Genomic DNA, 12,519 nt, shown 5'->3' on the forward strand with positions numbered 1-12,519 from the left:
GTCATCTATACTGAAATTTTATGGACTATACTGTAAAAAGGCTTGTGTGAGGAAGCCAAAATGTTTAAAGGCACTGTACTATTTTTGCTAAACGAGTTATCAAATATTTTGGTATAATTACGCTAGAAGGTTGGTAAAGCTACTAAAAGCATGTGATTTGGGTGAAAGTTAGAAAGGGGACATTTAGCACAAATATTGGGGTTTGAGTATGGATGTGAGTGCATCTGAGTCTGTATGTCTAATTTTGATAACATGTATCTTGTAGAAATTTCAAAGTAAATTCACTTCTTTCAATCATGCAAGTCATTGTCAAATTTTTCCCTCATGGAAAAAGAACTATTCAAATAAATAATTGGAACCTCTGTCCAGTAACGTACTGCAACAATGTTCCCCATCTTTACATGCAGGGGTTTATGATGGAGCTGACCGCTCATCAGAGCAGTGTGGGTAATGTGCTGCAAGCGGGAAATCAACTGATTGTTCAGGGCAACCTAACAGATGAGGAAGAAGAGGAAATTCGAGAGCAGATGACTCTCCTCAACTCTCGCTGGGAGAGTCTCCGAGTGGCCAGTATGGACCGTCAGGCCAGGTGGGAACATCCACATACTAAAGCTGCAAAACATGGTCAATCTCAGTTGTTGTCTCAGTCATTTGCAATTGTTTCACATGACTGAATCCTAATTTGACTGTTGGAAGATATTTTTCTCTTATTGTCGCTTTTGAGTTGAAGCTTTCAGTGTTTCTAAAGATAGAAAACATCCTTGTTTACACTGAGTCTTAATACAGTTTGGACTAATACTCAGTAGAAATTTAAGCTTAATGTACAAAAAATCATGTCTAGCCTTTCTGTCCTGAATTTTTTCCGTTCTCGTTTCCAGACTCCACGAGGTTCTGATGGAGCTGCAGCAGCAGCAGCTACAGCAGCTCTCTGATTGGCTGACACTAACAGAGGAGCGAATCAAAAAGATGGAGACAGAACCAGCAGCCAAGGATGTGGATATTTACAAGGAAAACATAGAAAAACATAAAGTACATAAATATTAAACTTACCGTATGTTAAATAAAATATCTACCTTTCGCTTGTTGTTCCAGTCTTACTGAACATCTTTGTGATGCTTTAGCTCTAAATACACCTCTCCTACAATCACTTAGCAAACATCAGATCCGAAACTTTGACTAGTCAACCTACTTTTAGCTATGAAGCTGGATGACTTTTCTGTCATCTTCATTTACAGTTAATCACTTCACTAACTCAGTTTTGAATTTCTTGATCAGGAACTTCAGAATGACTTGGAGGCAGAGCAGGTAAAGGTCAACTCTCTTACACATATGGTGGTCGTGGTGGATGAGAACTGTGGTGAGAGTGCCACTGCTGTCCTGGAGGAACAATTACAAGTGAGATACCATGCTTTAAATTTGTGAGATAATCTGCAGAATAATATTATGTACTTATCTTTATGCACAAAGATGATAAGGCGTGTGTTTTTGTATTTTGCTTAATTTCTGCAAATATTAGAAGTAGCTTGAAGCTGATTTGGACTTTATTTAAGCAGAATATATTTATTCTTGTTCTTTGTTTATAGTCTTTGGGTGAGCGCTGGGCAGCTGTCTGCCGCTGGACAGAAGAAAGGTGGCATAAGCTGCAAGAAGTTTTCTTAGTTTGGCAACAGCTTTTATCAGATCAGGTATGCAATATTTTGCTTTATACCGCTCAGTCATCTTTCCTTTTATTTTCAACTTATTGGAGAAGGAAAAAAACTGATTCACATCATAATGAGCTACACAATAAGTCTTTCTGCTTGTATTTTAAAAATCAGTTTGACTTTAAGACAATAACGATAAATTTAAGTTGATGAATTTGCTCTTTGAAAGTTTATTGTTTTCCAATATTTTGGCAAACTGAATATTTACATTTTGGTTGCTTAAAAAAAAAACTGTAATAATAATTTTCTAATGCTAGCTTTGTAAATGAAAATGAAATGATTTCCTTTTCTTTTTCACAGAGTTTGATTAGAGAATGGTTGGCAGAAAAAGAAGAGGCTTTAAATCAAGTCCAAACATCCAACTTCAGAGATCCCAGTGAAATGAACGCTAATGTGCGACAACTAACAGTACGTAGAGAAAACTAATTCTTTTTTATGCATCTGGCACTTTCCTCTCAAATGTAATTCAATGTACTGCATTTCCAAAATCCCTATCATCATGTAAAAAATTAGGATAACCCAAATTTTCAGTTGCCTGTTAAAAAAAATCACATATTGATGTCCATCTTGTTTTTAAAGGAGTAAAGAAAGTGATTTAATTGCAATTAAAGTACAAGAAAAATATACAGTATTTAGGCTTTCTGCCTTTGGATGGATCACTAGTGAGATGCATCTTGAAGCCAAGATGCAAGTTTTTTTTGTTTCCTCCTGCTGTCTGCTCTCAGGGTGAATTTCTTTGAATGGCCAGACCTCCCGTGAACGTCCCCCACTTAGACAGATTTTTATATTGTTTTGAGACCTCTTTAAATCTCTTACTCATCTCATACTTTCTCTTTGAAAGGCCTCGAATTTTATTTAATCTCACCATGGTGTCCATTTTTACCTGAATAGCCCACCTAACTATATGTGTAAGCTGCAAATGGCTTTAAAATGCCAAGTAATGATGTTTCCATCACGTCATCCTGATGTGATGCACCTGTGTGTAATTTCATCTATTCTAAGTGAGAACACATTTGGGTTGTCCTAATTTATTTTCTTTACCAGAAACTCCTTTATATTTACAACATTTTACACAAGTTTAAGATTTTTCTTTTAGTATTGTCTAAACTGATATAAAATCCATATAAGGACTCATGTGCTGCCCTAATTTATTCACACCTGTAAATAATAGGTTGAACTTTTTACATTCTCAAGAAATCCTGGAGTAAAAGTTAAGCTTTATTTTTATTGTTTTAGATTTTAAAAGAGGACATGGAGAAAAAGAGGAGGACTCTGGACAAGCTGTCAGATGCAGGTCAGGATGTGATGCAGCTGCTTCAGAGTGCCGAAGCAGGAGCCAAGATTGAGGCCGACACAGAGGAGCTGACTCACAGATGGGACAACCTTGTTCAGAAACTGGAGGACTGCTCCTTCCAGGTGTGCACTTGGAAATATTTTGTCATGATGAAACATGGACATAAAAAGCTACTACTCAAATCTGGATGTTCATTATAAGTTTGAAGAAGCTTCAGTAATAAAAACAAAAGAGTGGGGGTACCATTAAACTTTGCATACTTCCTTTGGTGTTTGTTTTTGGTTTTTTAGTAACTAACATGCAGAGATGATTTTCTGTGTCTCTTTCTGTTTGATACTTAAAGGTAATGGAGGCTGTAACAGATTCTGGAATGAGTCAGATGGAGGAAAAAGTGATGGAGGCAGCAGCTTCTCCTACTTTTGATCAGGAGCTGGCCCAACCTGCTCCTGCTAAAAAACGACTGGTGGAGACAGATGCAGAAATCAGACGAATGTAAGAACTTGAAACACAGTCTGCCTCTTCATTGATGAAAACTAAATTACAAACAGACCTGCAAACATAAATGTATTTTATTTTATGCAGGTTTGAAAATAAGCTCTCTGACTTAACAAGCTGGATTCAAACGTGGAAGATGTCCGCTCAGTTGCTGTGCGCCACGCCTCCTGAAACCACAGCTGATGTCCCAGACCTGCAGGATAAACTAAATGTAAGAGTTTTAACTTGAATGAAGGAAGTATGGTAATTTTATTTTAAATTGGCACCTTAATGACAATATATCAATTATGTTTAACTATGACTTTAGGAGCTGGAATTGCAACTGAAGGCAAAGGAAAGCACAGTTAGGGAAGTAACGAAAGAAGGACGCAACCTGATGGAGCAATTAGAGAGAGGTAAGAAAAGTATTTATTTTCGTATTTCCTGACAGACAATAAATCCTCTAACACAATCCATTTAAATGTGTGCCAAGATCTCAGCTTGTGCATTGACTTGCAAAAATATCCATCCCCTTTGTATCTTTTTACATTTTCTGCCATTAAAACAATTTTCAATTAACAGATGACAAGACCGAATACATATGTCCGTTATGAAATAAAATCCCAATAAAATATGTTAACGTTTGTACTTGTATGATGGTAAATTGCTAAAAAAAAAGATCAAGCTGTATGTAAACTTTTGCATAATCTTTTTGTTCAGCAATCCCAACTTAATCAAAGATATTTCCTTTCCCCCTTGAATTGTGTATGTCTGTTAACTTTTTTAATGACTTTTATGTCGATGTGTTATGTTTTCTGTGATGTTGTTGTTTTATTTAGTGGTAAATGTCAACAGTGTGAACATACAGTATTTGTGCATTTTGTGGTAACAAAATATCTAAGCCTACAGGCATGCTGTAGGCTGATTTAATATAACTATTCAATGAAACTCTAGACTTTATATGACCGCTTAGTTCTGGCAGCAATGAAGCAGCAGGAATCCTGTGACGGAGTTTCTTCCAAGAAACTATTTTATTCCAGCACCTTTCTTATTCTTTTCAGTTTCCTACAGACTGTTTTTAACATTCACAACCTAACTATGATACTTTTAAATGAAATTATAAAAAGTTCTGTACACAGTATGTTTAATTATTGGAGTTTTTATGTGAGACATTGTTGATTTGTTTCTTTCTGCAGAGGGAGCAGGTGTGGACTCGGTGAGGGAAAACATAGACCTGATTCAGACAGAGTGGGATGTCTGTGCAAGGGAGCTCCAGGCCGCCCGCGACCGGGTTCACACTCGGACCCGGATCAGACAAGTTTCCTCGGAGATAGCTGACCTTGACCAGATGTTGGAGAAACAGGACCAGTGGCTGGCTACAACTTCACTCGTAAAAAGCAACAACGAGGTTGAGCTGAGAAACCTGAGAGGAGAATGTAAGGTGAGGTTTACCACATTAGCCCTACTTAATCTGCTTTCCTAAATTAAGTTTTTATCCTCAGTTTAACATCTCCTATTGTGTTCCCAGTCCCGCCTTGCTCAGGTCACTGCCTTAGGTCTGCGACTTGAACAACTGTCTTCGGAGGCAGGAACATTTGGAATGGTGCCGTCTCTAAAAGACAACATGGTTGTGGTTTCTGCACATCACTCCTCCACACTACAGCAGCTGCAGAACAGAGAACAAGAAGTGAATCAAGGTAAACATGCTTGGTTATGTACAATTATTTCCAAAAATATTCTCACTCTTTAGCTTTTTCAATTATTAGACCAGTAAAAGATTATACATGGTATTCAAGTATTTTTAAACTTTAGAAATTGTGGCCTTCTTTTGTATTTGACCCTCTTTACTGTGATGCACCTTAATTAAATTTGGGTTTGTGAAAACCTCAGAGGTTTGTTAGAAAACATTATTGAACAAACATAATCATGAAAACCAAAATATATGCTAGTGACACATTGACTTTAAACATTCCAGCATTCTGTTCAACTTATTTTCTGAAAATGGAAAATATATAAATGGAAATGTACCATTGTGGATTTTTTTGTCAGATGAGGCAAAAATGGAGTGATGTTCACCTTCCAATAAGACACTAAAAATACAGCCAGAGTTATAATTAGATAATTTGGATCAAAGCAGATTTATGTATTAGAATGACTCGGTAAAAGTCCAAACCTGAATCATATTGAGAATCAGTGATGGTGTTCACCATCTAACATGACAAAGCTTGAGCTGTTATGCAAAAAATAATATGCAAAGAATAATAAGGGACATTCCCTTAACCCCATTATCCAGATAAAGTGTCTTTAAAACTTGACAAAAAAAATTATATTTCATCTGGAGGATAAATTAGCTTTTAAACACTGTACAGGGTTTATCCTATGTTTTTGAAAGAAAATGTTCAGCTTTATGCTTTATCTGATCTCCTGTTTAATAATAAAAATCTCTTTCTCTTTTTCACTGAAGGTTTTACATTTCTAAGGAAAGCAAAATAATAATGGGTAACATGAGTACAGCTGCTCACGAGCTATGTAAATTTGACATCAGTATTTTTTATTGAACCTTGGCTAGTCTCAAGTAATAATAGATCTTGCCCTTATATGGCCTCCGAAAGCGCACAAATTTACAGCAGCATACACAAGAGATTTTGTGCCAAGTCAAATGTCTGTCAGCTTGTTTCTACCTGAGGACGTGAGTTGGATATAAAACAGTCCTGGGTGGTGATAATAAACAGTCAGTCTTTGTTTTAATTCCTGAATTAATGTGTGCAGATCTCAGCCAAATATTACCTCGTAACCTGAATAAACTCTTGAACATAAGTGTCTTTGAGTGACTGGGAGCTTTTTAAGACAGCTTTCTTTTGGAAGGAAATCAGTTGTTTCTGCTTGAGGGTACTTTGCCTCTCGTGATGGGGGCTTCTTGAACTTTCACTTCCTCTCGGCTCTTACTCTGTGTAAACACCTTCCGACTATGGAAGCATTAAATCACCTGGCAATTAACAGGCAACAAAACAGGAGGCAGGAGAGACGGTTATATAGCAAAGCAGGAAGCGCTGAAACACAGTGATTAGGAACATTTATCATCTTCCCTCACAGTAGAAAACACACAAACTGGACACCTTCTTACACAAGTTTTAATATTATATCCCAGTGTTATAATGTGCGATGTAATCTTTTTGAAACTTACATTCACTTTCTTTTTTTGTTTTGGCCCAGCCCTGGCCAGCGTAGAAGCCACCCAGGTGGTTCAGGATGCGGTGGACAGCCTGGAGGCCAGTTTGGCGGCTTTGAAAGACGGCGTCGTAGACGTTCACACAGCAGAAAGGGCGGTGGAGCGGGCACAGGTGGGTGCTGCTAATAAACAGACTTTCCTGCAGAGCATTTTGCATGCAGTTATCATATCAAAGTGACAGATTAAAAGAAAAGTCCAGAAAAGTAGATATCACCAAGTTGCACCTTTCTATTTCCATGTTTTATATTGGCATGTGCGGTAATTATTGATATTTTGACATGGCAGGAATCTCTAGATCAGGGGTGTCAAACTCCAGTCCTCAAGGGCCGCTGTCCTGCAACTTTTAGATGTGCCTCTGCTGCACCACAGCTGAATAGAATAATTAGGTCATTAGCAAGGCTGGGAGAACTGATCTACACAAGGAGGAAGTAATTAAGCCATTTCATTCCAGTGTTTTGTACTTGTGGCACATCCAAAAACTGCAGGACAGCGGCCCTTGAGGACTGGAGTTTGACACCTGTGCTCTAGATCTTGTTAAGCTTTTTATTTTGTTTTTTTTTTTCTTTGTGATTGAGTAACTAGTTTATCAGTGTAGTGTCATCCTGTCTCCCCTGTGGTTTCTACAACTCAATAAGCCTTTTTTTTTTTTACCAAGCAGTCAATTGCCTTATCACTGCATTAAATTGTGCAAGAGGTAAAGGGTATGTGTGTGAACATGCCTCTTTTGTGTTTTTGCGCAGAAATGGCTGTTTTATAATGAGCATGTTGTTGCATACTGAACATTTGCCTCCTCCTCCATCTGTCCGTGGAATGTGGCTCAGTCTGCGCTCTTGTTATCGCGGTAGATAGGACGCTGTGCAAGGGAGAGGGGCGGGGAGGTGACACATTCTGGGCTGCGTGCCTGTGCATGAACCACGTAGCTCCATGTGGAGCCTGCCAGCCTCAACATACAATCCTGTGACAGCATCCCAGAGATCAGTCAGACATTAGTCTAATGAGAGGAGATGACACTGATTGTTATAGCTTTTGTTTTTATGAGTTCACAATATCATTTACACACATTGCTTCTTTATTATGCCTTTACTAATAAAATGAACCTAATTGTGTGCATATAAATTGTAAGCCATTGATACAAATGGCTTTGTCATAGTTAGTGAAGAATGTGCGCATTTGTTTTGCCTGATTTGACATTTTGGAAAAGACATTTCACAAAGTAGTCTGAGCTGTATTTGTTGCATGTTGGTCCTTTTATTGTCCTGCTTATCTTTAACAGAGTTCAAAGAGTTTATGAACTCCGTTAGCATCTGTCATAATGCGTTCTCTTTTACCCCCTTGGCATTCACACAAATCAAATTAGGAAAACGTTGCAAACTCGTTTAACTTGGAAAATGACTCAGAGCAAGGTTTCACGGTCTAGAAATGTGGGGAAATAGATTTTTGAGACTTTTCCAGGTTTGGATAAGCATGGAAAAAAACAAACGAGTACTGAAAAGTAGTTCTGTTTCAGAATTTATTCCATTTCCCATTGTGTAAATGTTATTTCCTTCCTTCAGTCATTCCTGTTGCTTACCATGTTCATACACTCCCATCTGACCTTTCCCTTTGTTCTTATTTCTTCTTCTTTTCTCTTTGGTTCTTACTTCTTTTCCATTTTTAATCTTTCGTTCTTCCATTCTGGGCCTTATGTCGTCCTTTCTGTACTTCCTCCTTCTCTTCCTTCTTTAACCCTTCCTTTCTCAGTTCTTTCCTTTTTTCCTTTGTTCTGTTGTTTTGTTTTTTCTTTTTTCCTTTATTTTTTTGTTGGCTTTTTAGTTTGTTCATAAGTTCATTCATTACTTTGTTCGTTCCTTCCTTAATTCCTCCGTTCGTTCCTTCATTCATTTGTCCTTTCCTTGCTTCTTTTCTTCCATCCTTTGATTCTTCAATCAACCAACAACAATAGTGATGAACTTTCATGTTATATTTTAAAGTGAGTATTAAGAAATAGAGACGCTTGAAAGTTGAGCCTGGAAATGTTATGTAAAAAACTGTAAAAACTCTGCCAAAGCTACAAATGTCTGGTTTTAGAAATGATTCAGAAGTTACCAAGATGCAGTGTAGTGTAGTTCACACAGCTCTGAGACTTTGTTGAGCCCGACCTTTTGCTGACCACAGAGCCTGTGTTTGGAGATTGAACAAAAACAACAAGCCACTGATCCAGCTGAACTACAAAAATGGAGCCAGCTCTCTTCAAAAGCCCGTGAGGAGCATGGCATGCTGCAGTGCGTTATGGGCAGCATGAAAGACAATCAGGTAGGTTAACTCTAATTACCCCAATAATTTTCATCATATTGCTCAATGTTTCTTAATGTTAAAGTTTGTCTACTTGTTGGTGTTAGGTGCGTTTGGAACAAGTGGAGCGCTGGCTGGAGGCAGTTCAGGAGCTACTGTCAAGGGACGCCACAGGGATCGGCGATGCTGAGAATCTACAGGCAGAACTTAATCAGTGCAAGGTATCTAAAAAAGAAATGCAGACACTAAACATTTTTTAAACTCAGCATGAGTTGATCAAAATAAAATCCAATTTGTTTCTTTCTTTACATTTCCTTTTTTTCTTACCCGACTGCTGAATGGTCATTAATTACTTATACTAGGTTAAGTGATTACAGAGATGACATTTTAAAGTGTACTTAACATTTTATATGGGCATTTATTGTATTGAGTGTGACTGGCATTATCTATATATTCTCCGGAGATTGTAAGCCCCTGGGGCATCCTAAAGGATTTTTCCATGACTGAAAACTCAGAAAGAGCAGCTTTGTTGTATTCTTTTGCTAAGCAGTGCTCTTTTGTAGCAACATGAGAAGAATGGCTTTTCCCAGGATTTCTGAGTGAAATAGCATTTCAAAATGCTGAAATTTGATAATGCTTAAGTTTTTATAATCTGTCGAACCTGTTGATGACTGCATTTATTTAAATTTTTAAATTGAAACTATTTTTTTTTTAGGAGTACGTTACTGAGATGGAGCTGATGGAACGTTCATTAATGCAAATGGAAGAAAATGTAATGGCTGTTCAGGCGACTGCAGTCCCAGGACTGGTCCAGTGGGGGCAGGATAAGTTGGACCATTGTCAAGAAAGATGGGCCACACTCAGTAAACAGGTGATGAAAGCAGTGAATTTCAGATTAAAATAGTAATTTAAAAAATATAATTTAGCTAAAAATGCACTTTAAATACAAATTTTGATTTTGATTATTAAGGCTTACAGGTTATCAAAATTCCTGTAATTTTTTAATTAAGTTTTATGTCATTTTAAAAAATGACATAAAACTAATAGATCTTCAAGTCTCAGTTGAGACTTGGAGGTTGTTAAGCAGGTAATCGGTGCCCCCCCCACATGAAGGGGAAACCACATCAGGTAATTTTTTACAGAGTGCTGTACGCAAGCAAATAATGGACAGTTAAGTGTAAGGAAAAATGTGAGTGGAAAAAAAAAGTGCAAATAGCTAACCACAGCCTTGAGAGGATTAGAATCAGAACCTGAGTAAAAATTTGGGGGCGATTCAAATGCATAGTTTAAATGTGCTCAGCAAAGATTTCTGTTATTTATTTTGAAAATCTGTCGAATATGTTCCCATGCAGCTCTTGAGTCATCAGGAGCATGTGGCTGAGAATCAGGAGAAGCAACTGAACCTGAAGAAAGACCTGACAGAGATGCAGGAGTGGATGGCCCAAGTTGACGAAGAGTTTCTAATGAGAGACTTTGAGTATAAAAGTCCTGAGGACTTGGAGGTGTCACTGGAGGAGATGAAGGTACGGGTAAAAAAAAAAAAAGTCAGGAAATCATTAAATTTGTATTTATTGTGAAACTGTTTCAGCTTTTGGATCTATGTATTTACATGAAATCTTTAATTAAAGCGTGCTAAAGAGGATGTGCTACAGAAAGAAGTGAAAGTGAAAATCCTGAAGGACAGCATCAACCTACTGGTGTCCCGAACATCGCACCCTGCTGGAGGCTCCGGACAGGAGCTGACCTCCGAGTTAGACGGAGTGCTAGCCAATTACCACAAACTCTGTGACCGCCTCAAGAGCAAATGTCACACACTGGAGGTAATTTTTGAATGATTGGAACGACCTTCTGAGTCTATAAAGTAAACCAAAAGTTGCATGTTAGAAATATGAGACCACAACAGCATCATTATTTATAAATTTATGACTAAAAGCTTTGCTCCAGTCCAAAACTTGTTTTCATTTTTAAAACGGCTAAATCTCAATTATTTATGGAACAGTGAGCTAATTTAATGTTGGTTAGCTCAGTATTGGAATGACACACAGTTTTATGCGATTAGTCATTGCTTTGGCTTTTTTCCCTTAATTTACATGCAAGGGACAAGAAAAGCTTGAAGATGAGGGTGATGATGGAGGATTTTAGCCAGAACCTCTGAGTTTATCGCAGCGTTTTTGATCGTCTGCGTTGAAATTCATGTATAATTGAATTGTGAGTCATTTAATTTTGCTTTTATGTATTCTTCCCGTTATAAATTTGATCATGCATGCACTTTGTAGGAAGTTTGGTCTTGTTGGATGGAGCTGCTTCAGTACCTGGACATGGAGCAGGGCTGGCTCAACACTGTAGAGGAGAAACTTCAAGCTACTGAGAACGTACCAGAGAGCACCGAGACGGTCACTGAAGCTCTGGAGGTACACAATTATATGTCATCTCATTAAATTTCTTCAGAATTTACTCAATTAGATTAAAAGGTGCTCATGTGCAAAATAACCAGGATAGGCACCTTTTTTCATTTCACGTAAATCATTTATGTAATTGCAGAATATCAAACTAACATGGCAAATTCATTAAAAAAAATTAATACTGCATGGCTGTGGGCTTTACTATGAGAAAATAAATTCTAACAAATGGATATAATGGACATCCTCACTAATTGCGTAAAAACAGCTACTTCATAAATATGGAATTCATGATAATTTAATTAGACTTGAATGTTTTTGCATATGATTTTCATTTTCCTGAATGCAGAAGTGGTGTGTTAAAAACTTGACTTTTACATAATAATTCATTAGTTTGTTAAATTAAACTCACTAACTTGAATTCATTATTTTCTATATGGCCTTATCAGCTTTTAAATATAAGGTCAACAAATGTAGCTCTGCTATTCTTTATGTAAATACTTCATTTCAGTGAGGATTATGGGAATTTATATATGTGGTGAAGAACTTTTCAGTATGTTTTGATCCAACCACTAGAGGAACTTGTGGGCTATAAAATATAACATTAATGCTTGAGAAGATTGGCAGCCGTCTTTAATCTTTTAACTTCAGACTATTTGACGAATGGATTGTTTAGTGCAGCCTATGAGCTCTGCCAATTTCAGTTGCAGATAAATCTCAGCACAAAAGAAGTGCAACTTCTTTGAGAGTCTCTGGAAGTAGATGAAAGCTGCCTGAGATCTGAGAGAGTGAGCAGTTCAGCTCATCTTCTTTGGTTAAAAACACAAAATTATTACCATTTTGCAACAATTCTAATTTAAATTAGCTTTTATGCTAATTCACAAAATAATTAAACTTTTTTTTTTCACTAAAAATCTATAATTCTTCTGTAAATAAAATGTTGGAATCTTAATTTTTTTATTAATGATCATTTATAATAATTGAAACTAAAGTAATTAAATTGTATATTAGAATTTAGCCTCAGTAAAAAAAATTGCTAAACTAAATTATTTTAAACCTAATATTCATATTGTATAAAAAGTTGCCTTTCAGGGACAAATAAATTCATAATAGACAAAATTAAACATTAATAACCTCGTTTGTCTTTGA

The 12,519-nt window shown here is 36.9% G+C and overlaps 1 protein-coding gene across 7 annotated transcripts in view; it reads left to right on the forward strand.

The window, feature by feature from the left end:
- Nucleotides 1-12,519, forward strand: part of dmd (dystrophin) — a 195,984-nt gene that overhangs the window by 32,176 nt on the left and 151,289 nt on the right. For all 7 annotated transcript variants that reach the window (XM_032585804.1, XM_032585802.1, XM_032585810.1 and 4 more), the window contains 18 exons: nt 408-589; nt 879-1,029; nt 1,276-1,395; nt 1,584-1,685; nt 2,004-2,111; nt 2,940-3,119; nt 3,341-3,489; nt 3,580-3,703; nt 3,800-3,887; nt 4,668-4,912; nt 5,000-5,168; nt 6,685-6,812; nt 8,855-8,992; nt 9,079-9,192; nt 9,687-9,842; nt 10,324-10,494; nt 10,600-10,791; nt 11,248-11,382. In XM_032585804.1, the coding sequence (XP_032441695.1) occupies nt 408-589; nt 879-1,029; nt 1,276-1,395; nt 1,584-1,685; nt 2,004-2,111; nt 2,940-3,119; nt 3,341-3,489; nt 3,580-3,703; nt 3,800-3,887; nt 4,668-4,912; nt 5,000-5,168; nt 6,685-6,812; nt 8,855-8,992; nt 9,079-9,192; nt 9,687-9,842; nt 10,324-10,494; nt 10,600-10,791; nt 11,248-11,382 (2,652 nt within the window). The remainder of the gene's footprint in view (nt 1-407; nt 590-878; nt 1,030-1,275; nt 1,396-1,583; nt 1,686-2,003; nt 2,112-2,939; nt 3,120-3,340; nt 3,490-3,579; nt 3,704-3,799; nt 3,888-4,667; nt 4,913-4,999; nt 5,169-6,684; nt 6,813-8,854; nt 8,993-9,078; nt 9,193-9,686; nt 9,843-10,323; nt 10,495-10,599; nt 10,792-11,247; nt 11,383-12,519) is intronic.

This window comes from Xiphophorus hellerii, chromosome 15 (assembly GCF_003331165.1).
Source record: "Xiphophorus hellerii strain 12219 chromosome 15, Xiphophorus_hellerii-4.1, whole genome shotgun sequence".
Classification (NCBI taxonomy): Eukaryota; Metazoa; Chordata; class Actinopteri; order Cyprinodontiformes; family Poeciliidae; genus Xiphophorus; species Xiphophorus hellerii.